General features: G+C 33.5%; 3 protein-coding genes across 4 annotated transcripts in view; all 3 read left to right on the top strand.

Moving 5' to 3' along the window:
- Positions 1-12,175, top strand: part of LOC135832703 (aquaporin-like) — a 30,316-nt gene extending 18,141 nt beyond the window's left edge. Inside the window, exons 3-7 of one of the 2 annotated variants that reach the window (XM_065346134.1) lie at positions 3,800-3,943; positions 7,582-7,779; positions 8,369-8,449; positions 9,075-9,196; positions 11,504-12,175. In XM_065346134.1, coding sequence (XP_065202206.1) covers positions 3,800-3,943; positions 7,582-7,779; positions 8,369-8,449; positions 9,075-9,196; positions 11,504-11,507 — 549 coding nt within the window. In that variant the 3' untranslated portion in view covers positions 11,508-12,175. The remainder of the gene's footprint in view (positions 1-3,799; positions 3,944-7,581; positions 7,780-8,368; positions 8,450-9,074; positions 9,197-11,503) is intronic. The other variant, XM_065346133.1, reaches the window with a different exon arrangement.
- Positions 12,176-14,539: 2,364 nt separating this feature from the next.
- LOC135842305 (uncharacterized) lies at positions 14,540-16,831 on the top strand. Its single transcript, XM_065359702.1, has 3 exons — positions 14,540-14,825; positions 16,036-16,127; positions 16,469-16,831. The coding sequence occupies exons 1-3, from the start codon at positions 14,739-14,741 to the stop codon at positions 16,539-16,541; spliced, it is 252 nt and encodes an 83-aa protein (XP_065215774.1). The 5' UTR covers positions 14,540-14,738; the 3' UTR covers positions 16,542-16,831.
- Positions 16,832-16,971: 140 nt separating this feature from the next.
- LOC135835331 (gustatory and odorant receptor 63a-like) lies at positions 16,972-23,055 on the top strand. The gene is made up of 6 exons (XM_065349536.1): positions 16,972-17,116; positions 17,607-17,854; positions 22,279-22,572; positions 22,672-22,746; positions 22,839-22,928; positions 22,996-23,055. The coding sequence occupies exons 1-6, from the start codon at positions 16,972-16,974 to the stop codon at positions 23,053-23,055; spliced, it is 912 nt and encodes a 303-aa protein (XP_065205608.1).
- Positions 23,056-24,044: the final 989 nt, after the last annotated feature.

Genomic DNA, 24,044 nt, shown 5'->3' with positions numbered 1-24,044 from the left:
AGACCTTTACCTTTATACAGGCGACAATAATGCCGATAATAAGGCTCATCGAAAATATCACGCAGCGTGAAAAAAATAAAGATAAACGCTTATTTTTCATTTCAATGGAAAAAAATGCCTATATCTATACATGCATATAGGCTCTAATGCGTATGAGCACCTTGTGAGCAGAAGACAGAATCATTATAATAATATACGATCGTGATGTGTTTTTTACTCGCGAGTTTTTAGAAATTCTCGAATTCGAACCAAATTTCAACAAATTTATCCACGCTCGATTTTTAATTTTTCTCATGCCTAAGAATACGTATACGTAAGTCGTACGTAGCGTAGACGTACCTTTTCCAATATCCAAGTCTGGAATAAATCTCGTGTAGCGCTTCATCGGTCACGTTTCGATGGTTCGGTTTTATTCTATCATGTTCGTGAATTGAAATAACCTACCATATAAAAAAATTCTTACACAAATATTCATATTAAGATGGTTTTACAGCATAAATAAACGTGTTCCGAGGAATACGTGAGGTTTATACCTTGCTGAGGTATTTACCGGCAAAAGAATTTTGATACAGACACCTGCTTATCTTTAAAGCCCAGTTAATTCGTACCTATGTTCGTATCTTTGAAAAAAGAAGCGATTTTGATAAAAAAAAAACCTGGTTATATTTTTTGGCTCATAATCTACAAATAAATTTCGAAATAAAACGGACGAATTTTTTTTATAAAGAGTTGATCCATCTTTTTTTATTGTACCTACCTATAAGCACAGAACAGGGTTCTGACGAGCCTTGGTATTGGGACACACGTTGCATCATCTTTAAAAAAAAGTTGTAGACGGAGATGTTGCTTATCAGTCAAAATGAAAGGACCCATGATCGGAAATACGAACATTATTTCAACGTCATAGGTACAATTCTTTTAATTTCGGTTGAAAACTGTTTGAAAAAAATAACATAACAGTTCATGGAAAAAAACAAACAGAAAAAATGCTTGAAAGTTATCTAAGATGTAAAAATTATTTTAAATGGAGAGAAAGTCGTTGGAATGGCTCAAAAAAAAAGCAGAGAAAACAATATTCATCTCAATTTCTGAAATTTTTTTGAAATAGGTACCAACTAAAGTTTTTACAAAATATAGGTATTTTAAAAATTGGTTGAAAGTCATTAAAACTGCTCAAATGCCTGATCTTCTGAGAAAGAATTCATTTGAGCGTCAAGCTTCGTTTTCGACAAAAATTTGATCTCTGAAAAGAGTAGTACATTTCACCAACTCGCCCCCCGCCCTCCTAATGACCAAAACCAAAGTTTCAGCAGTCCAAATTATTTTTCAGATTTTTAATCAATTTTTTGAAAAATAAGAGTTGATGTTTTTTAAAATAATCATTATTGTGCAAAATATAGCTACCTATATCTATTTTTGAAATACAAGTGGGCACTGTTCTAGCGCAATGGCAAGTGAAAACCAAATTGTTCCTCGAGTAATATTGCCTTTTTAAAACAAGGTCCCAAAATCTCTAGCTGAACCGAAGCTTTCTTCGATATTTTGATTTTTGCCACAAAATTTTGGAACTTTCATCGAAAGAAACAGGTAAAAAGGACAATTCACATTCTCTTTCAGCCTTGAACTTCCTGAAGGGTCAGAAAAAAATATAGCTCTAGGTACTCGTAAACGATGAATAATCATTCGTATTGGAATAAAACTTTTGGAAATTGGATAAGTTTGTAATTTGATCATTTTCCACGAGTCAGTTTCTTTATGAGAAGGGAGGGGGGGGATCACATTTACTCCAGGTGCGTTTTGGTTCTTGAGGCTCTGAAAACGTGGGATAAGAAACAGTAATCGAAAAATCTGGCCAGCATCTACGTACTTTCCGGATTCTCAACTCAAAAATGATTCTGACTTCAGGGATTAATGAGCTCAAACGGTTACCTTTTTTTTTCATTTTCCAGCTGATCATTTCTCCAATTACGTTAGAACTGCCCTTTGAAATGTTTTTTTGTTGAATAGTGCTAAAATTATTTGAAATGTTGCTTTTCAAAAAATGTTGTTTAAAAAACGATTAAAAATTGTTCAAATTAGAATCGAAATTACATCTAAAAAGTCACGATAAAACAAATAGATGGTATTGTTTCAGGTACCTAATGATTAAATATTTTTGAGAAAATTATTCGAAAAAGTTTTGGAAAATTTCATACAAAAAATAAAATATTTTAATTTTTTTCTCAGAATGTTGATAAAAAATTGTCTAAAATTGCCTTAGTTGTACGAAATTGGCCTGCATCTGCATCCTTGAAAATTCCACAAAGATGATTAAGGATTTACTTTAAAATATGCACTATAAAAATGATTCAAAAATTGCTTTGAAAATCATTCTGAAAAATGAGAAAAATTGATGATTTTTTGAAAAAAAAAGTTGGTAAATAAATTGATAAAAAAATGTTCTCAGTACACTGCGTATTTGACTTGACAGTTGACAAATCATGTGAAATTGAAAATATCAACAAGAAATTCAAAACTGTTTCAAATAAAATGTGACGAATTTGCCCTGAACCTTTGAACAATAGGTCGAGTATTCGCTTTAGACACAAAAGATCTAAAAACCAATGGAAGTATTTGAAAAAATAAAAACGCGTTTCAAAAATTTGAAAATGAAATTTCAGTTGATACAAATACTACAAAGTTATAGATCATATCGCTTTAGATTTCTCATGCATTACTTTTTTTGCTAGTATAGGAGGGAGTGGGGATGGTAGAGGAATATCGACGCAGTTTTATTCTATTTAAAAATTTTTATCAAGCGAAGAATTTGTAAAATTCACGTAAATTACCAACTATACCTACATCCAACTTCTGAAAATTGAAATTATCAATTGAACAGCAATAATCGCGATGTCAAATTAAGTCTCGAAATTAATCCTACTTTATCGAAGTTTCGACAACATAGTCTACACTTGAAATTACACATTACAATAGGTACGAACTTAATTCATCTCAGACACCGCAAATACGATGATAGCTAGAGATAAACATACAAAGAAAATTATTAATCCGGAAAATTAAAGAAAATGCTGCATCCATATAGCTATAGTTAATAATGGCTTAGTTTTACCACGAATTCAGTTGGTAATAGATAGTTACCTATGTGAGTACACCACAAAAATTCGACACACTGAACATAACCTTGAAATGGAAGGAGGGGAGATCCAAATGATGAAAAAAAAACATCAGATGTTAATCCTGTTAGGTATTTTTATATGTTCCTAGTTCTAATTTTAAGCAAATACTTCTACGAGTGTCGAGTACGTACATGGGTGGTAGACAAAATCTAAGAATTAGGTGATCAAAATTCTGCACTTTCTCGCACGTAATTTTTCCGAATCTTTCGAATCCCTCGAAATATTCTCACTTCCCTACTCCCTGGTCCTTCTCGTCTAGTTGAAAACCCCACACCATTCGGACATTTCCGTTAATAGTTTTTACAGATAACGGAAAGGATGAAATTATACCGGAAAATCGGACATTCAAATGCCCGGTAACCTCGACATTTTTATATATGTCAGGGTTAACAAATTGAAATAATGATTTTCGTTTTCCATTTACCGTGAGAATGCAACTGTGACGTCACATATATACATATAATTACACAAACACTAATCGCCTCCATGAAGTTCGGCTACACTACAATATACATATGCGATGACGGTGGCGTGGTATAGCTGTTAGCTATGCCGAGCGTGAATTTATATACGTACGAATACAGAAAATACCTACATTGTACGGTGTAATGTCATTGTTTCAGACTTTGGCTCATGTCAGCGGCGCCCATTTGAATCCTGCCATCACCATCGGGTTACTGGCTACCGGAAAAATCACAATTATTAGAGGAATATTGTACATTGTCGTACAATGTCTGGGAGCCATCGCCGGTTCCGGTGTACTCCAGGTAATTAATCCGCGCCGAGCCGCCGGGCTTTTTCTTTTAATCTTACTACATCGATGGCGGGAATTGAACTTATAACGACGAATATTGTTAAGTAATTTCCTCAACAAGATGTTCGATACGTATACGTTTTTAATTGAGAGTTATAAAGAATAAGTACCCGATGTGAGAGAGTTGTCTCAATTTATTTTATTATTATTTTTTCTTAATAAGACTATAAAAGTGTAGAGTTTTCAATTCGAAAAGGCAGTCAAAATTAATGAATTTGCAAATATCCCGTCGAAAAGTTTTTTTTTGCATATTTTTCCGTAAAAAAAATATTGATTTAAAAAGGAAGAAAAAAAAGTTCAGCCTATACAAAACGTATAGCGCGCACTTAATTAAATTTCCACCATAAAAGTTCCACGACTTTTTTTTTAAAAAAAAAGAAAAAGAAATTTATGGAGTAGATGACCTAATTTCAAACTGAAATAATGAACATAGGTAATCGAGTGTGAGCAATTCAGTAATGTTGAAGATTTCATTACAGGTACCTATTTTGATACTTTTCTTTCAGCCAAAACGATATTGTCAACATAGGAGACACAGTGTTGAAATTCACACGGTGAGAAGGTACACTTGGTTTGAAAATGCCAACTCAATCTTTTAATTTTGAAAAGTACTTAATCAAGTTTTAAAAAAATAAATGACTAAAAATTCGATTTTCAAACTTCATTTTTATCAGTACCTATAACCTATTTATATTTTCAAAAAACGAAGCTTATTAGATTGAGGAAATAATACTCAAAAGCCCCCGAGAAACCCTTTTTTTGGTCAAAATTTTGTATTCTTTGGATCATTAGGAAGGATAAACAGTTCTTCAATTTTCAGCAGAAAAATACTCACTTTAGCAATTTTTCTAACTACATTTCAATTCAATTCTTCTGAGCCTTTGAAATCAATTTTTCCAATTTCCAATATGGGCTTCTCACCCCTCCCCCTCTCCAGAGAAATTATGATATGATTATACTTTTGTTATATTACCTATAACTAAATGAACAAATTTTTAGTTCAGGGTTAGGTAGGTGGTCTAGTTACATAAAAAAAAAATGAAAAATTCAATTTTTTCGGTACTTTCAAGAAAGGGAGTGAAGAGATGAAATTTTTTATAAATGGATTAACCTCTTGAACAAAACATATTACCATCATATATTGGCTCAAAATTCTCACATCTTTTTTCTGTAATTTCCAGAATTTGTTGGAAAACTTTCAACGATGAAATTTTCATTTTTCCCTTCCCTCCTCCCATGGAAACGCATTAAAAACTAACTTGGAGCAAAAATATCCGAATCTGTATCAATTTTCTACGAGAATTATTTTGATTTTTTCCTTCGAAAAAAAGGAGGAGAAGGGGTAAAACTGGTTTCGTTTTACCCCCGTCTTTTTCAGACAATTCAACCACAATTTTTGGCGGTTTTATCAAATTTCGAAACAAGAAAAAAATAGAGAATTCAAAGTACTTTAAAAATAAAGATAAATGTAGCAAAAAAAAAGACAAAATAATTTTTTAGTAGAAATTGCAGTATGTTCGAATCATTTTTCTATTTTCTTCATGATGAGACTGTCTTTGAAAAGTAAACAAATTCTTCTTTCATTCTCTTAGACTAGGTCTACTTTGAACCATTATCATCAAATTCAGCTGTTCCTTTTTGCCCTCACTTTGAACCTCTTTCGATATAGTTGAAGCACTTCGTTCATCTCACGAGCTCTTCAAATGACAAAATTTGTCAAAGTCCAACCAAAACCGATGGTAAACGCAAAATAATCAATCATAAAAAAATTAATTTATAATTAGAACAGCAAAACTCAACTTTCTCTATTAAAAACGCAATTTTTTTCATCATTTTTCAAACAAAAAGAGAAATTTTCAATTTCCCTCTCTCAATGAGTCATATTTACTTTTCTTTTTTGTGTTCAAAGATTATTTTATCAAGGGAACCTTTCAGAAAACCAAGCTCGATCAAAAGTGCATGTCTGAAGACCTTCAAAATCCAAATTTCACGTCTCAAATAAGTTCATTTTTTTGAATTTTTGTCAAAGTTTTTGAAATTTAAAAATCTTTAAAAAAAACTGTTCCAAAGACGATTTTTAAATTTTTTGATAAAATATACATTTTTTGAGCAAAGTGAACTGATATGAATAATTCTTTCAATTCAACTCCCATACGTCAACATTTACTTGTTTTGGGCCATTCTGAAGCCTCCAGAGATTTTAATTTTCTCAAATAATTTCAAGACATTCTAAAATGGCCAAAAATGTACTTCAGTAGGTACCTACTTAAAACTTTTGAATGAAATAAAAATTGCTCGTTTTTAAAAGATTTTTTTCCCGTTGACTTTCTCAAGTGCCCTCTACACAGTTCAAAGTTGCCCATCTGCATTGTAATTGCCCACAAGAATATTATCTGACAGCATAATTTGAAAAATTTCGCTAACTCGAGAACAATTTTCCAATTTACGCACGTTGGCGGAGAAGAAGGGTGTTAGAAGCCGCCTCCTGTCAGTTTCTGATCCACATTCGCCTCAAGTTTTGCTCTTACGTTTCCATTCAATTAGGTCATCGTGTTATCAGCTGAAATATCATCTCAAAGCTGCGATTAGTTCTTCGAAAAACTAATTATCTTTTCCTCTACATCGCCAGTTCAAAACATATACATATTATATGTACCTATTCATTCAAAGTGAGAACTCGAAAACCATATGCACGCCTCCAAAATCGTAACCATGAAACATGGTGGGCTAATTTGGCTCGAAGCAATATCGCCTCTTCCAACTTCTTCGAAATTTAACAGTCGAATGAATATGTTCTGCGAAATACGTGATCCACACGTTTGGAAAACCCTAAGAAATTTCCCCAACTTGGCTATAAAAAATCATACAGACGAGTCTACTTTGCAAATCCTCATCATGACTGCAGAACTACACCAAAGGCATGAGTAGAAGCAGTAGTACCAGGGTGAAGTGCTTTTCTATCACACACGCGAAACCGAACAATTCTACCGGCCGGAGCTAATTCCCAGTCCCACATTTACCTAATATATTCAATAGTACTAGGTACAGGTACCGGCGTTAATCACGAATTCAGTGATTCCAAAATGTATTATTTGCATTAATTTACGCCTAACTGTTTTTCTCATATTCTGTTCTGATGTTTTACCAAAACGATTATTGTATATTGTACGTGTAGCAACATAATCGTACACAATGTAAAACTTCAAATTCCACGAAACGGCATCAACGTGGTATGTACCTACCTAGTATCGGCAGTGGTCGCGATCAGAATGAGCTTCCAAAGAGAGGAAAGGAAACGACCATTTGTTTTTCTTCGATACGTAATAACAAGGCTTTGTGCTGGCTTCGAGCATTTTAGCTATATGAAAATTTTCTATACCATAATCACGACCGCGAGTAGGTACAGACTTGGTCGGCTGTAAAGTATGGTATAGGTAAACCCGACTCGAGCTTGTTTATATGATAATTATACTCGTACTTCGAATTTCCGCCATCGAATTACTCAACGTTACAGTCTGATGATTATAAAACACTATGCTCGCCATTTACTTACACCCTCACTCACTCTTGTCTGCTACTTCGTGTGCGTAGATTTTAGTACCGGAAAATCTAGGAGCTACAACACCGTCGCCTAAAGTTACCCCATCGCAAGCGTTAGGATTAGAGTTCTTCCTCGGATTCATCTTGGTATTGGTCGTTTGCGGAGTCTGCGATCCGAATAAACCTTTCATTAAATCGACCGCTGCTTTGGCTATCGGATGGACTGTCGCTGTTGGACATATTACTACCGTGAGTATTACCCAAGTACCTACCTAATACCTATACATTAGGACGATTTTTCATACGAGTAAGTACCTAATGTAAGGACGTGGGACGTGGCACTGTGTCGAGTCCTTGGACTTAGTCACGCATCGCGATCAATTACCATCGTTACTGTTTTCATTGCTGCTTTTTAATCTACACCATATCGTTGTACATCAGAATACCTATATATGTACCATATCCTTATACTATTAAAAACAAATTATTCAATCGTATTGTTTCGCGAAATAGAGTAAAATACGAATCTTATGTCCATTTTATTCGATATACCTACGTCAATGTCGTTAATACTCAATAGAAGAAAAAAAACCTAACAAAATTATAAATTCGTCGGTAAATAAGAAAAAAATCTAAAGAATAGGTACATTGTGTCCTTCGTACTCGTATCTATTTTCCGATCACGTTTCAACGAAACAGCGAGCTGATTGAATTTTCAATTAAACGATCCCATTGTCGGTTGATTTCGCGATATGTCAAAACCCATATATACACGCGAACACGTCTTTACAAAAACGTCCATCCGAAGAGATACTAATTTTATCGCAATATTTTGCAGGTTGGTTTGACTGGATCAAGCATGAACCCAGCTAGAAGTCTCGGATCTGCAGTTGTAACCGGAACTTGGACTTATCACTGGGTAAGTTTCAAAATGAGAAAAAACAATACTCGAGCATAGATACGTAAACGTATGTCTTTTGACTTTCGAAAATACATAGATACACAAATTACATCCTATTCATAGCAATATGGCTGGCGTATAATCGGCCATGGATGATTTTACGCCATTCCTGTTCACTTCTACGAGCTCTTTGCTCTTCAAAATTCTCTCGACGATTGCATTTTCATTAAAAACAAATATAAACTTTTTCGCGCACGAGTTGGCAAAATTAAACGCCCGCGCCTTTTTGAATTCTCGTCATCTACCTACCTACGAGTACGTGTCTATGACAGTCGACAGAGTGTATTATACAATAAAGCAGCTCATTACGAGCGACGAAAATTACGATGACTAGAATTGGACCAAGCACTTCGTTTTACAGCATTGTTTACATTTATATACATATTTGAAAATGATGAGTTTATTGTACCTCGAGTTATGCATAAGTTCGAGTACCTACATATTTCTAAATTAAACGTGTACTACGATGAACGATTGCTAAGTTATCGATTAATTGCACGAGTTGTTAGGTGTTAATAACACTCGTGCGGTTGATTTATTGTCAGTACGTTTTATAATAATTGTGAAATTTATTATTTCTTAGGTTTACTGGGTAGGACCCATTCTTGGTGGTGTTGTTGCCAGCCTTCTGTACACCTTTATCTTCTCTGCTCCCGAAGCCGGAGAATACGCACCGGTCAATGTAGAAGAAAAAGAGGTGAGTAGGTAAATTAAATTCGTGACATTTGTTTTATTTATTTAGCTGAAATAATGAAAAAAATCGAATCCATAATCAATTTACCTCATCAAGTTCAATTTACTTCGTGTTTTGAAGATTGGAACAAAGTAGTCCTCGAGGAAGGGGAAGGAAGGAGGAATTTGAAAAAAAATCATTTTAAAAAACAATAACTCATAAAAAAATAAAACCTGAAAAATGCTCGAATCAAGGTTCAATATAAATATAAATAGAATGACAATAGCAACGTATGAAAGAAGAGGGAAATTCAAGGTGCAGTATGCAGTGAGGGGGCGTGGGAGCAAGTTGTAAAATTCACCTTGTAAGTTTAAAGTCGAAAAAGCAATAAGAGGTTCTCATTATTGAGTAAGAAACCCCCCTTCTTCTCCTTTCTATCCAGTTATTTACAAAAATGATCCCAATAAAATTCTTAAGGAGAAAAGAACCTCCCGATAAAAATTTTGATTTTCTCTTTTTTGATCACGGTAAGAACCCATAGGACCCAATGGGAACTAGCCTCATGTTTCTAAGACCAAAATTTAACCTCGCGATCAAAATTTCGATTTTCTCTTTTTTGATCACGTAAGAACCCTTGAATCTCAATGGGAGCTGGCCTCAAGTTTCTAAAGTACATATTTGTACATACAAAATTTAACGAGATATTCTACGTACTTTCATGGAAACAAACACTGCAAAAACTTCAATTTCAGAAAATCAAAGTGCTTCAATTTTAAACGCTTCTTTAGTGAAATCGGACCATCGAATGGGAAATCGATCAAAAGGAGATCAAAAACGTATTTCACGTGAAAAATCTCTGAAAATCGAAGTTCACTAGTTTGAGGCAATAAAGCCAGAATTTTGAATTGAAAAAAAAATGAAGCGAGTAGCTTCAAAACTTTTTTTTCAGCCCATTTCTCGGTTTAAAAAATCACACAATTAAAACCAAAAACTTTAAATTTAGATTTTTCGGAATTTTGGTCATTTTCAATTTTCTTGAGGAATTTTTTTTTGGGGGGATACTGACATCGCTTATTACTTTTTTTTAAGGATTTTTATCAAGAAATTTTGGCGGATGAAATCAAAAAAATCTATAAAAAATTTCACCGGTTTGAATATAAAATAGGTAGCTAAAGAGTTAAAATTGTTCTTCCCCCTTCCCCCTCATCTTCACCTCAATCACTCGTAAATCTATGTCGAAAAAAATAAGTAGAAAAAAGCTTTTAAAATCAATCAGCATTTTGAGATTAAAATTTAGAAACTCTGCTCCAAAGATTTTCCAAATGCACTCTAAATTTTGTTTCAATGCTTTGTTTCGAGCCAAATTTTTGTATGTAGGTGAAAAATCTCATGAGGTAGATCGGGAGAGGGAGGGAAACTTGAAATTTTTAAAAAATGATCACTGGTTGAATATTGAATTCCTATCTTCTTACATCAATTTTTGATATGATTTTATTCGGAAAACTATACAGTCTTGTGAAAAAAAAAAAGATTTTTATATGTACCTAACTTGATATTTCTGGTCATGATCGATAGTTTGAGTTTATCTTCTTCGTTCTCAATGGTATTTTTGATGAGGGGTGGGGGAGTGAGAGAGAGAAGAATTTGAACAGTGAAAAATCATACGTTTAGACATCTTTTTCGATAACTTGGAAGAATATTTCAACTTAATAATTGTTAAACTCGAAACTTTTTTTGACATCGTCACTTTTACCTGGTTTTGCCTCTTTTAAATATTTGATATTACAAATAAAGTGTTTATTCAAAAATCAGAAAAAACTGGAAAAAATCACAAAATTATAAAATTTGGTACAAAAATAAACATCGATGAAATGAACGAGCGGAAGGGATATGTATTACAAGTATCACCACAAACTTTTGAAAATGAACAGTAGAACCGAACAATAATCAAAAACATATGAAAAAATAATATAAATTGAAATAAATATGAACCCCATAATTCATCAATATCTACACACCCTAATCACTCTCGACTCGAAAATCAACCGAAACCTCGTCTCTAAATTTACACCCTCCCCCTCCCCCAACATGACATTAATACCAATACATAATTCTTTCAACTCGTTACCCTTGACAGCTGAAAATCTTGATATCAAAATAATATACCTACTCAAACGACCAACAACGTCAACTCATCCAACATCAAACACGCTATTACTGCCTAATTATATACTTAAGGCGACCCGTTATGGTCCGCAAAACACGTATCACTAGATAAAAATTATCTTTTACATATTTAACGGAAAAATTACTTTATTAATACGGTGCATTTTCCGCAGCTAAAACGCTTAGATGGTAAAAACGAAGATGGACTCGCTTAAGAAGCTAATAAGTCAACCCAAAAACACCAAATCGCCGAATGCCATTCTGTCAAAAGTGTTCGAATAAAAATTCAAAGTTATATTTGTGACAAATGTATTTATTACATAAGATTTATGCTTGAAATTTATTGTTTTTATTTGTGTACGAATTTTATTTCCTCTTATAATAATTGTATTCCTATCAACTTTATGTGTTAATTGAAGTAACTTTTTTTTTGTGAAATTCTACAGACATGTTTTTAATTATTGTTTATTTTGTAAATGGCGATTCTAAATTATTATTGACGTTGTTTTGCTTTGCTTTTTTTGTAAGAACATTCTTGTGATCTAAAATATCAATATTATGCAAATAAGTTATCATGTATCTCTAAGAATATTTTTGTAACATGTACAAAAGTAAGCGAACGTGTTCTGTCCAATAAATAATAAGATGTAATGTTATGACTAAAAATTATTATTTACTTATAATCTTATTATTTTTTTGTTACTGTTTACGTTGTACTTTTCCTCCTTTTTTTTTCTCTCATTTAATTCACTTATGCATTTTTACGTATTACTTGAACAAGAGTTTTATTTTCTCAATTTGTATCTAAGGTCACAAAAAATAAATTATAGTGTTGCGTTTGAAAAGTTTTTATTTAAATGGATTCAACTATTTGGTGAAATGAAATTTGGAAATAATTTTGGAAATCGAGAACCTAAAAAAGTTATTTTTTTTTCTTTACGTTTAAATGTAATACTCCCTTTTTCCTCCTATCACACTTAAAAATAGTCAAAAATTCATTCCAACTTTTTTCCTTCGAATTATTATTGGTTCTTCAATTCTCAAATATTCCCTGAACAGGTTGCATGTGTTGAAATTTCATTCGTCAAATTATCCTCGAGTTTCAAATACTTGACTTCTGGAAATTTTGAATTTTTCGCTAGAAAATTCAGCTTATTCGCGATATATTTGCAGCCAATTTTGAAAAGTTAATATTATTTATTTTCTATTTCGTTCGTCGTATTTTTTTAATGAACTTTACGTAGATAGGTAACCACAAACCACCAAACTACTCGTAACATTTAGTCTACCATGCTCGCAATCAAAATCATGCGTAGATATGTAAACTTGTAAGAGATAATCCGTATTGGAAAAATGATTAGAAATGTCGTGTCTAATTTCAATTACAACGAATCACATAACAAAAGCGAGCTTTAATTTCCCCCGAGACTGTAAATTTACCGCGAATTTTCAGATAATTATTAAACCTTAACGTGGGTACCTAATCATCAAAATGATGACATTTTTTGGACAATAATCGCTGCAGTTAGTCTTCAGACAGATACGAGTTATTTCACGCGATCTAAATAATGACGCAAACAAGTGTTACGTATTTGGATGATTTTAAAAGAAGTAGAAATTTTCGTCAAATTTCCATCTATCATAAAACCATCGTACCGATCATCTTCGTGCTGCGTATTTTCGGTATTTTCCCTTACGAAAAACACGACGGTAGGTAAATGATTTAAATTTTGGAAACTTTTTCATTAATAGAGAGTTCGTAAAAGAAAATCTGTTTTTCCAGGTGAAATAAAATTTCGTTACAAATCGGCAGTGTTTTTGTATTGTATCGCATTATACGTGTTGGAATTGACGATTACAGCGTTTACAATTTCGAGTAGTTATCGTTATTATACGCTTAAGCGGTTCGATGTGGTGCAAATTTACATGGTGGTTTGTTTATCAGCGATACCAGTTTGTACATCACCTCTGATATGGATATCAGTCGGTGAAATTGAAAGCTTCTTTAAACACTGGATGAGTTTTCAGGTAAACTTTTCCCCTCATTTCGCACCAAAGAGAAAAAAAACGACGCTGAATTCTAGAGGCGATAAAGCGACGAAAGAAAAGGGTTAAAGATGCTCCATCTTCGTCTTCGCAATGAACTAATCGAATATTCTTGAAATGCTGTTTTCAATTTTACAGAGCAAATATAATTACGTAATGCAATCTTCGCTGCGGTGCAAAAGCGTTAAATGCACGATTATCAAGTACGCTTCCGTTTTCATGGTCGTGTACACGGTGTTTTTTGCGGTTATTGACATCGTCGACGATAAGTGGTACCGGGGTGTGTTTTTCACCATGTGCATTCTGTTCCATTCTTTATTCATGACCATGTACGTAATGACTGAGAGAACCTTTCAAAATACCATGGATCATTACAAGAAACAGATGACAATTGTAAGTACTGTATAGTTAGGTATCTGTATAGACACTCGAAGCGTGAAAAGTTTTCAACTATCGTGCCATATTCATTAGCTGAACTTTACTGGAAGTACACCAACTGTCATGCTGACGATTTTAATGAAAATTGCCAGGTGAAAACAGCTTGTTTCGTTACTTCAGAATGTAAAGTTTTAGAAATTGATAGGACCTATGCCTTCTTTGAATTATTGACGAATTTTCAAACATCAGAAGTAGTTTTCATTCTTGTTCTACCATTTTAAAGGATTGAAAATACCTAATCATCGCAAAAAAGACTAAAACCTCTCGAAAATGATCACGGACTTATAATATTTTTTTTTATTTTGCCAGAGCATATCATCGAACCAGCTCGGCTCTCACTTGATCGAAGACTATCGCCTAATATGGGTCACTGTTAGTCGCATGGTGCAACAATTCGGAGCGTGTTTCTCTTTAATGCTGACTATGCATTTGGTCCTGCACAGCATTATGTTCGTATTGCTTGTTTACAATTTCGTTGGCTCAGCTGCGCATCTTCTAAAAGTGAAGAATTATCTGAAATTCGCCAAACTATTTATAGCTCCCTGGATACCATTCGCTATGATCTACGTGTGCTGCAATATCGGTCATTTAATTACAAGACACGTACGTAATGTATCCTTACCGACTACCGTGTTGTGTGTACCCTATGTTTATTTTCCAAAGGGTAATCTTGTAAGGCCAAGATTCGTGCTGTACACATTACACCGCATCGCATATAAAACGGAAAACGAACTAAGTATGTAAAATCATTAAAGAGCTCAGCATTCGCAAACGTATCAACAAATCCATTAGAGCTTCATGCTAGCCTTTAATCTTCAAATTAACAACGAAAGCTTTTTAGGCACTTTGTGATGAAAATTCGAATCTTTTCTATGCTAAACCACACGCTAATCTACATGTTGAAAGTGAGACCTTTTCACCTTTATGTTACAGTGTAGCGAAAGAATACCCGAATTGATTGTGGAAATGAAATCGAAACTTTTGAACTTCAAAAACGATAATACTATATCCGTAAGTATAACCAGCAAATAAATGAATTGATTGCAGCAGTATGGAAGGTAAATAAAAATAATTCGTCTTAATTACAGCAAATTACATTTCGCAGGACCTTACGAAGTGTCCCCGGGGATTTTAATGAAAAGTACGAGTAATCTCAGCGGTTGCCCTCGGTCCAAGTTATACGATCACCAAAATTGTAGCTGCCACTTAACCCCCCCCCCCTCCCTCTTCAAAAAAATGTAGATATTGAAACTGTTTCATACCTATAGGAGAATATTGTAACCGTATAGTCACCAAAAATTGGTTTCAGTTTCAGGACTGTTATGAAATGGTTTTTAGAGTGATTTTAAAACATATGTACTATGTACCTACTTATGGTTTCAAAACGGTTTGAAGACACTTTCAAAATGTACTAGAAACCATTTCAACAGATCAGAAGTGTTCCAAATCGTTTCAAAATATTGTTTCAAACTGCAAATTCTCTCCTCTGTGAAATAGGTCTCAACTTCGGAGATCCGGGCATACGTCTTGAGGCCATTGACACATCTGTCTGAACTCTCAGGGTCACTGACCTACCTGTCTAGCTCTCCAGGGTCGTCTGTCTGTCTGGCCTCTTAAGGTCATTGAATCTTCAGAATGACCTTCTGAGGTCACTGACCTATATGTCTAGTCTCTCCTGGTTGCCTGAGTGTCTGTCTGGTTTCTTGAGGTCATTGACCCGTTGTCATGGCTTCTCAAGGTAGTCTGTCAGGCATATTAAGGTCATTGACCCATCTGTCTGGAGTCGCAAGGTCATTGACCCACATGTCTAGCTCTCCAAGGTCGTCTGTCTGTCTGTCTGTCTGGCCTCTTCAGGTCATTGAATCTTCTGAATGATCTCCTGAGGTCACTGACCTATCTGTCTAGTTTCTCCTGGTTTTCTGAGTGCCTGTCTGGTCTCTTAAAGTCATTGACCCGTTGGTATATCTTCTCAAGGTAGTCTAACAGCCTGTCTGGACTATTAAGATCATTGACCGGTCAGTATAGCTTCCAAAGGTCATTGACCCTTTCTGGCTGACCTCTATAAGTCACTGGCCAACCTGTCTGGCTGTAAAATCAGTTGACAGATAAAGGGAAAGTTTCTGTTGTATGGTACTCGTATTTATTGAGAGTTTTCACTTATCGGGGTTACACATATATGTACTTATTACGACGTCAATGTACAACAATTTGTGTTTTTCAGATAAAACTATTTTTGTATGCGGTAACTGATTACAAACCAACGGTCAATATTTTGGGATATTTTGAAATCAATCGCCCATTGTTTGGTTCGGTAGGTAAATACTGCACTTACCGGGCTGGTGAACGAAATGATAAAACCCTTCTGTTCTAAAAATAGGTACCTGAATAATTTTTTTTTGGTTATTCGTTCAAAAAAATTTATTTTTTTTAGAACTAGAAAATATAACTGACCACGAAGGGTCTAGATCTGTTCATAATGACACGGTAGGTAAGATAAAAGAATCCATACTTCAACTCTTCACCTCAATTTGATTATACTTGTTCCATTTCATTACGTTCAATCAGCCCTGTATTGAACAAACAACGTATAACAACACGCTTACAACTTGTCATGCACCTATCCCATCTAATTGAACCTATACTATTAATATCCACTTTTTTATTTTACAGATAATATCTGTTCTGGTAACCTACATGATAGTTTTGGTACAATTTGGAAGCAGTTAAGATTAAAAAACAAAATACGTAACAATTCAACTTCCAACAAAATACGATTTCCAGCAGACTTGAGAATTAAGCAATCAATCAGTTTTGCGTCGAAATTAACGAATAAAAATGGGCTCAAGCCCACGATGAATCGAGTTTGTCTTTGTTCCAAGGAAAATTCAGCCTACCTACGCACCGAAAAGCTTTACGTGAATCAAATCAGTCAAACAACACTAATCTCTTAGCTATTGTAAACATTCGACTTAATCGTGAATAAAATATTCAGCAAATAAACTGATAGATAAATGTGAATTTCACACATGATTGTGTTTCACGCTCCAACATATGAGAAAATAGGTTGGTCGAGCCAGTTAAAATATTCATTTTTTAGACGATGAAAATTTGACGAAAAAAAAAGCTTCTGGGTCGGTTCGGTTCGGTTCAGTTCACGATGTACGACAGTTTCACCACATCAACTAAAAACGTCAGGTTTGATGTTCGTCATGTAAGAGGACGTTTATTTTTTCAAGATTTTATCCTGCCGGTTTTGAAAACTCAGCGGTTATTGGGATTCGCGCCGTTTTATATCGAGCGAGGTAGGTTTTTTAGATGGCGTAAATTGGACGATTTTCTTGACCGACATATTTTTTATTGTTTCAAAAACAGCACTGTTGGAGTGTTGGTGTTTAGTTGAGTAAGTTTTCAATTTTCTTTTCTTTTTTTACTTTTGAATATTAAACAGTGCTTCTCCGATTGGTTGAAATAATTCACATAAGGAATAGTAACGAGAAGGAAGTTTAAAATCAAACAATTGAAAAATGAACAAAAAATATCAAAATTAGAAGAAAAAAATTACATACCAAAAAATTTCAATGTAGGTATCTGACACTGATGGTAAGAATTTGGGCCATTTTTTTCGTTGAATATTCCGATCAAGTTTTCACTGAAATCAAATAAATACACAACATTCTTTAAAATTTTACTTTGAAATTTTTCAAAAATTTTCCATAAAAACTTGGACATAAGTAGCTATTTTGAGAGTAATAAATTTCTATATCATCTTATATCGATTTGCCTCATTTTCAGGCAAAATAGCGCAAGGTTACAATCGGGCTACTACATTATATGGAATTTTGAGCTACACTATTGTCATATTATTCACATTAACAACGCAACATCAAATCGTAACCAAAGAAATCAGAACTGAAAACGTTAGTTTTAATGCGGCACTTGTTGGGTACTTGAAGCTATTATCTTTAACTCAACAGCTCTTAGGTCCTTTGCCTTTCATCGTACAAAAAAGCAATTTCCAACGATTCCTTACAAAATGGATGGTATTTCAGGTAGTTAAATTTTATATTCTATCGTTAAATATGTTTCATTGTTACACGTTTTATTTTATTGTATTCATTGATTCACTACTAATAATACCCAACTTGTCTATCTTTTTTTTTTATATGTAATTCACTTTCCTTCATTATTGTGTTACAAGCACGCAATTTTATGAACAAGATTAAACGAATATTAATTTTATTCGTCGGCTTTTTCCCCGTATAAAATTTTAATCAAAGAAACCCCTCGATATTTTCTCATTTTACCAAGATTGAAAAATGATGAGCTGCTTCTGAGGTTTAAAAAAATTTAACACAAAATCTTTAATCAATTTTGTAAAAGCAATTTAATTTTCAAAAAAAAAAAAAAAAATCCAAAATATTTATATAAATTATAAAGGCATAATTTTTCAAAAGCTTTATATTCGAATTTGTATTCTCAGTTTACTGAAAAATAGTAAAATTTCAATTGTTTTCATCGCATAAATTCAAATAAGGATAAAATATTTCGAAATTTCCACTCTTTTTCAAGAAAAGATTTACTTACACACATTTTCCAAAAGAATATTTCTCAAACAGCACAAGCAAAACACCAACCATATTTTTTTCCTAATTCCATTTTCCATTTCAACCAAATCATACAAAATTTTAGGATAAAAAATTGATACGAATGAAACGTGTACATTTCGACCTACGCGCAATCAGTAAGGTTGTCGTTTCGTAAACCTACGAAATTTTATGATATTTCACGATTGCAAATCTATTCGATGAAACTTGCTAGATACGTATCAAGTCTCACAAATGCCATAAACTTTTCCTTTTGATGTTTCCAAATACGCCTACCAAACCGAAACACAATCCTAACATTCGCATTTCATTTGTTATAAACGTACCTACAGAGTCGAACACATTTACATCGTTTTCTAGAAATTAATACAAATTGAAGATATCTACGAAGGTACATTTTAACGCATAATTACAACTGCCACACACACAACTTTATACATAGCAAGACTTCAAATTGTTTCTCAAACGAGAAAAAAAAGCTTAAAACTTTTTCGCAAGCGTTACGAACTTTCAAAGTTTAACATTTTCGAAATTTTGCCCGCGTAAAGTAAATTAAATCCTACACTCGCACGTAATCCGGAAAAAAATCAATTTTATCATGTGTCCTTTTGAAAAAACCTAATGCAAATTACAACATACGTGTAGACAAGCAGTTGCATATACGTGGTCTGTGAAGGCGTCGTTTTACTTGAAAAATTTCTTATTCGACGATTGTGACAGTTTTTCTGAGAATTATGTCCGAATTTACATGTTCATAGCGCCTACAAGACGCTGAATAAATCAAATTTTTGGTACGAATTTTTTCGCTTTCATTTGTTAAGGTCGCGACAAGAAGGAAAGAACGTAATGAGGAACTTCAAGAAATGTACTTTTTATTTTCATTTTTCCCCGCAGTAAAATATTACAGGTTTTCATGTTAATTCGTTTTTTTTTCTGTTTTTCCAAAAATTTATCAGAAATCTGTGATATTGAAGTGAAACGAAATTGATAAATAGAAAAGTAGGCAAGGAGAAAAAAATGCATAAACCTTTTTTTTAGTGTGAATTTTTGCCAAATTTGGAAAATATTTTCATTAAGTATAATTCAAGTTACAACAGATGATTAGAAAATGGTCTACTCGTATTCCTAATGATGAGAAAATAGGCAAATATTTTTAAAAACATTATACCAAGTGCACCTCGACACGGCTAAGGGCTAAAAAAATTGATAGAAATGGCGATATAAACTTCTAACCATACGTGCCAGAGATTGAGTGCTTTCGTGATGATTATAATATAATGTGGCATATGTTGCCTATACTGTACCATTGAAGGCGACGCGACGAACTTCTTTTAAATTCTTTTACGAAAAAGTATTAAAAATTACTTCAGAGTTGAGCACACTACATACATATTAAATAATTTCACGTAGAATAAAACTGTGCGAGATGAAGGGTTTCATAATTTTCAACATTTCTTGACAACCATGCTACAAACGTATGTAATGAAGATGACTTGAAAATAAATGATTCATTTCGTATCATTCAGCTGTAACAATGAAATATTAATTTTCCAGAATCAACGTTCCTTTAAAATAAGGAAATAACGAGAGCAAGTAATTTTTGAATTCGGAAATAATTAAGCTAAATTTGATAAATGAGAAATAAAGTAACCTAATACAGTTGGATGTGAGAAGTAGAAGTGAACTGAAATGCTCACTTCCTCATGCTGTCTTCCGACTCGTGAACTTTCACACACAGAATCCATAATATCACGTAAGTCCGATGATATGTCCCATTTCAAGCTCGCCATCAGATAATTTCTGTGTACCTGACTTCATTTTAGAACTCGAGGCACGTAAAAATAAGTCATGCGTACAATTTGTCCGCGTGCAATGTCCGATTTTTGCCTTTTTTCCCCAAAATGAAAGGGGTAGGCTGAAAGTTGTCTACACCACGAACAAAGATAAGATTTCTCGACTGTTTCAAAATTTCACCTTGCTTATAGTCATTTTTCAATTGATTTTTTTTAATGTATCAAAAATTCAACAATTTTTTACTCAACTCATAATTTTGAAAATTTTCCAATTTTATTCAAAATTTTTGAAAGTTTTACATTCAGTTTTCAAAAATCAGCATAAATAAAAAAGAAATGAAAAGTTGGAAAAATACTACAAAAATGCTGAAAAATTGAAGAAAAGTTTTTAAACAATAGAAAAGGTCAACAAAAATGTTAAAAAGATAAAATCGTTACCTACTTATGCAAAACAATGGTAATATTTGTACAAATGTTCTGAACTTCTATATAACGGGTACCTACCAGAATACCCAAAATTTGAAGTATCTTCAAAAAAATAATTTTTAAAAAACCTGAAAAAACTAAACGAAAAAATATTTAAAAATTTTTTTGGATTTTTTCAAAAACGCTTGCAAGTGGACAAATAATTTGTAAAAAACACTGCAAAATTTAGACAAGTGTTATTAAAAAAATATAGGTAAGTAAGTAGTCAATTGTTTGTATGAAAAAAAAACAAACAAAAAATAAAAAAATTTTTAAAATATTATTTTTTGAACAAAACTTGTAAAAAGATCTAGGCCCATACCAAATTGTCAAAAGATTCAATTATTTTTTGATATTATGAAAAAATTATCAAGAAAGCAGGAAACTGAAGAAAACGTCATCAAAAACTTGAAAATTTCAAACAAATATTTCGGAAAAAAGGGGGAAAATTCAAGATCTTTGATTTTTGACCACCTCTCTCTATTTATAAGCGGGACAGAAGTTTGTCATTTTGAATTTGTTGGACGAAATTTCGAACATTTTAAAAACGTTGTTGGGTCGGTAGATTAGTTCGAGGTACATACCTCAGACTCGCAATTGGAATATAAAATCCTCGTATTTAATGAATTCACACCACATCGAATCCATCAAAAGCCGAGGGCAAAAAGAAACCTGGGGGAACACTCCATTTACCTGTGGCTTCTTCACTATTTTTTGAAAATTGACACGTGAAAAAATTAATAGTGCGATTTTTATTTATGTATTTTTCAATGAATTTCAAAACTGTTTAATATCTACTCTGAGCTTTGTGCTCATCATTTCTCAAGCTCTTTAGGAAATGAGACTTGAGTCAAATTACCCCCTTACTCCATTCTCCTGCAAAGCATCGTTCCTTATATTGATTTTTTTTTTGCAGGAAGAATATCAAAGAATAACCGGAGAAGTAGTTAGTCTAGATAAATTGAAAACATTGCGAATCATCGGGATGTCATTTATTCCAATAGTATCGATAATTCCATTTTTTATACCTCCGTTTGACATCAACATACGTCCCTTAATTCACGACATCACATTTTCAATATTCATCGTTCAAGAACTATGCATCATATTGTACTGGTTGCTGACTTCAAAAGCTATCGAATTAGTTGCCAACCAATACGAGAATAATTTCACTAAGTTAAGTCCTTTTCAAGTGACTCGTTTGCGTTTCAGTTTGAAAAAAAAATCGAATTTTATCTATCGCAAAATCTCCCGAACTCCATAAAAAATTGCATATCTTGGAAACGAAATCTATACGTGCATAAACATCGACAACAATCGTCGCTGGTCGTAAAAATATGCAATTTACGAGCTCTTCAGAAGTCGTCAAATTGTTATAATTTTTCAACTCGATCGACCAAACAAATACGAGATAGCGGTATTTAAACTGCTCGGGAAATTCTTCGACATTGCTCGACGTCGGAAAAATTCCACTTTGGTTCGATTTCACGTGAACCGAAGAGAATACTCGTATACATTCAATTAATGTCCAGAGAGTCGTTAAGTGTTTAAGGGTCCTTAATACGATTCTCGAAGGCATCTAAATTGAATTAAATTTTACAGGAGGTACAAAATGGCCGAGGATATACGAGCTTAATAGAGGCTTATCGTTTGCTGTGGATGAACTTGTGCAACATAACTAATTATTTCGCTTCATCAATCGGAGCCACTATCACGGTTTGCTTGGTGTTTCACGTATTGTACTTGATTTTAGCTGCATACAGAACGGTCACTTCGGTGCCGGAGCTTTTAAGGAATTCCCAACCGTGGAGCATACCGCCGATTTTGATTGATTTACTTTTCCATCTCGCGGTCATATTGTTTTTCTGTAACGTCGGCCAGAACGTAGTGAAATACGTAAGTACATTACATAGGTACCTATACGAGACGAGTTGATGATTGACATATTTGACTTGAACTTCTGACATCTATTTCTTTCTTTTTGACGTTTTACAGTGCACCAATAACATGCTAAATACCATCCTAGGTATAAAAGAACAATCGCAATATCGTAACTATGACGAGGCACGAGTAAGTTCGTAGCGCTACAAACTTTTGACCCGCAAGCGATGATGGGGTACCAACCTCGTAAATTTTTATATTATTTTATTACTCATTCCCAGGTAAATATTTTCCTTTATACAATAAACGAGTACGAGCCGTTGGTGAGCGTTTGTGGATTTTACGAAATAAATCGTTCGCTATTCGGAGGAGTAAGTACACATTTGGGAAAGTTCCAAAAAAAACTGCCGCGTGGTTCAATACGCCACTAATTTTCAGGTTGTATCCATCTTGCTCACTTACATGATCGTTATAATTCAACTAAAAGATAGTATTTGAATAAGAAACCCGGCAACGTCGCTTTTTATATTTTCTCAAGTCTCAACAAAACAGGGGTAAGCTATTAATGAATTAATTGTAATACGAAATTTATTCCGAGAGCTTTTCGTCCTAAGCAATCTTTTTAATGAAAATATTTTAATTAACGTTTAATTAAATCACAGCAGAATTTTGTTTACGAAATCTTTAAACATTCAAACGCCGCTCGTAGTACAACAAAAAACCTCAATTTATCAACAATAGCGAGTCTCCATCTACGCAGGTTAGCTCGAATATCAGCAACGTTTTCCTTCCAGCTATCCACATCTATATTCTATACCCAGTCCAGCAATTCTAGTAGGTATCTCTACATTTTCAACATTTAATTACCTCAGCTCATGTGGTCAGACCGAGTACTTAACGAGAATATTAGCGCTTTGTTTTGAAACATTTGTCAGAGCTGTTTGGTCGATTCACAATACCTCTACCTAGTACCTACAATAACAACAACAACCACTTAATATTCATTCTGTGTAAAGTTCCTTGTTTATGCAGATTTTTAAACAGGTAACGTGGTAATAAATTTCCAATCAAGATTCACCATTCACAACTCGATAAGGCGACAAAAAAGTAATCAAACTTCTTCTTTTTCTTCTCTCTACTTCGAATAAATGTTCACAACGTAGCTTTTGTGTAGGTAGAATCCTACGAATTGGATTTTTTCGTCCTGAATACTTTTCATGATTTAGAAACGAATTTCAGAGGCTCCAATCTAGAAACTCGAGGCACTCTACTACACCTACACTTATTTAAATCTAGACTAGGTATTCAAACAAACCAAGGAGAATGGAACGGAACTGCAAAAACGCAATGTTTTTGTATTCAGCATGAAATTTTACATCATTTTGATAGGTCACATCAATGCTTTCATAGAAGCACAAAATCAACGGTTTCGCCGCCATTTGAGAGGGAATGGGAGGGGAGGTGGTAGAGCACTTGATGAGAATTTT

This window comes from Planococcus citri, chromosome 1 (genome assembly GCF_950023065.1).
Source record: "Planococcus citri chromosome 1, ihPlaCitr1.1, whole genome shotgun sequence".
NCBI classification, from domain to species: Eukaryota; Metazoa; Arthropoda; class Insecta; order Hemiptera; family Pseudococcidae; genus Planococcus; species Planococcus citri.
The sequence above is the reverse complement of the archived record's forward strand: the minus strand, read 5'-3'. Positions and strand labels throughout refer to the sequence as shown.

What these genes read in the sequence shown, in the direction of transcription:
- LOC135842305 (XM_065359702.1), top strand. Translation starts at nt 14,739, where the DNA reads ATGTTACAGTGTAGCGAAAGAATACCCGAATTGATTGTGGAAATGAAA. An exon ending in AAAACGATAATACTATATCC is followed by an intron (nt 14,826 to 16,035) that starts GTAAGTATAACC and finishes TGTGTTTTTCAG; the next exon opens with ATAAAACTATTTTTGTATGC. An exon ending in CGCCCATTGTTTGGTTCGGT is followed by an intron (nt 16,128 to 16,468) that starts AGGTAAATACTG and finishes TATTAATATCCA; the next exon opens with CTTTTTTATTTTACAGATAA.
- LOC135835331 (XM_065349536.1), top strand. Translation starts at nt 16,972, where the DNA reads ATGTACGACAGTTTCACCACATCAACTAAAAACGTCAGGTTTGATGTT. An exon ending in GATTCCTTACAAAATGGATG is followed by an intron (nt 17,855 to 22,278) that starts GTATTTCAGGTA and finishes TAAATTTTACAG; the next exon opens with GAGGTACAAAATGGCCGAGG. An exon ending in GTAACTATGACGAGGCACGA is followed by an intron (nt 22,747 to 22,838) that starts GTAAGTTCGTAG and finishes ACTCATTCCCAG; the next exon opens with GTAAATATTTTCCTTTATAC.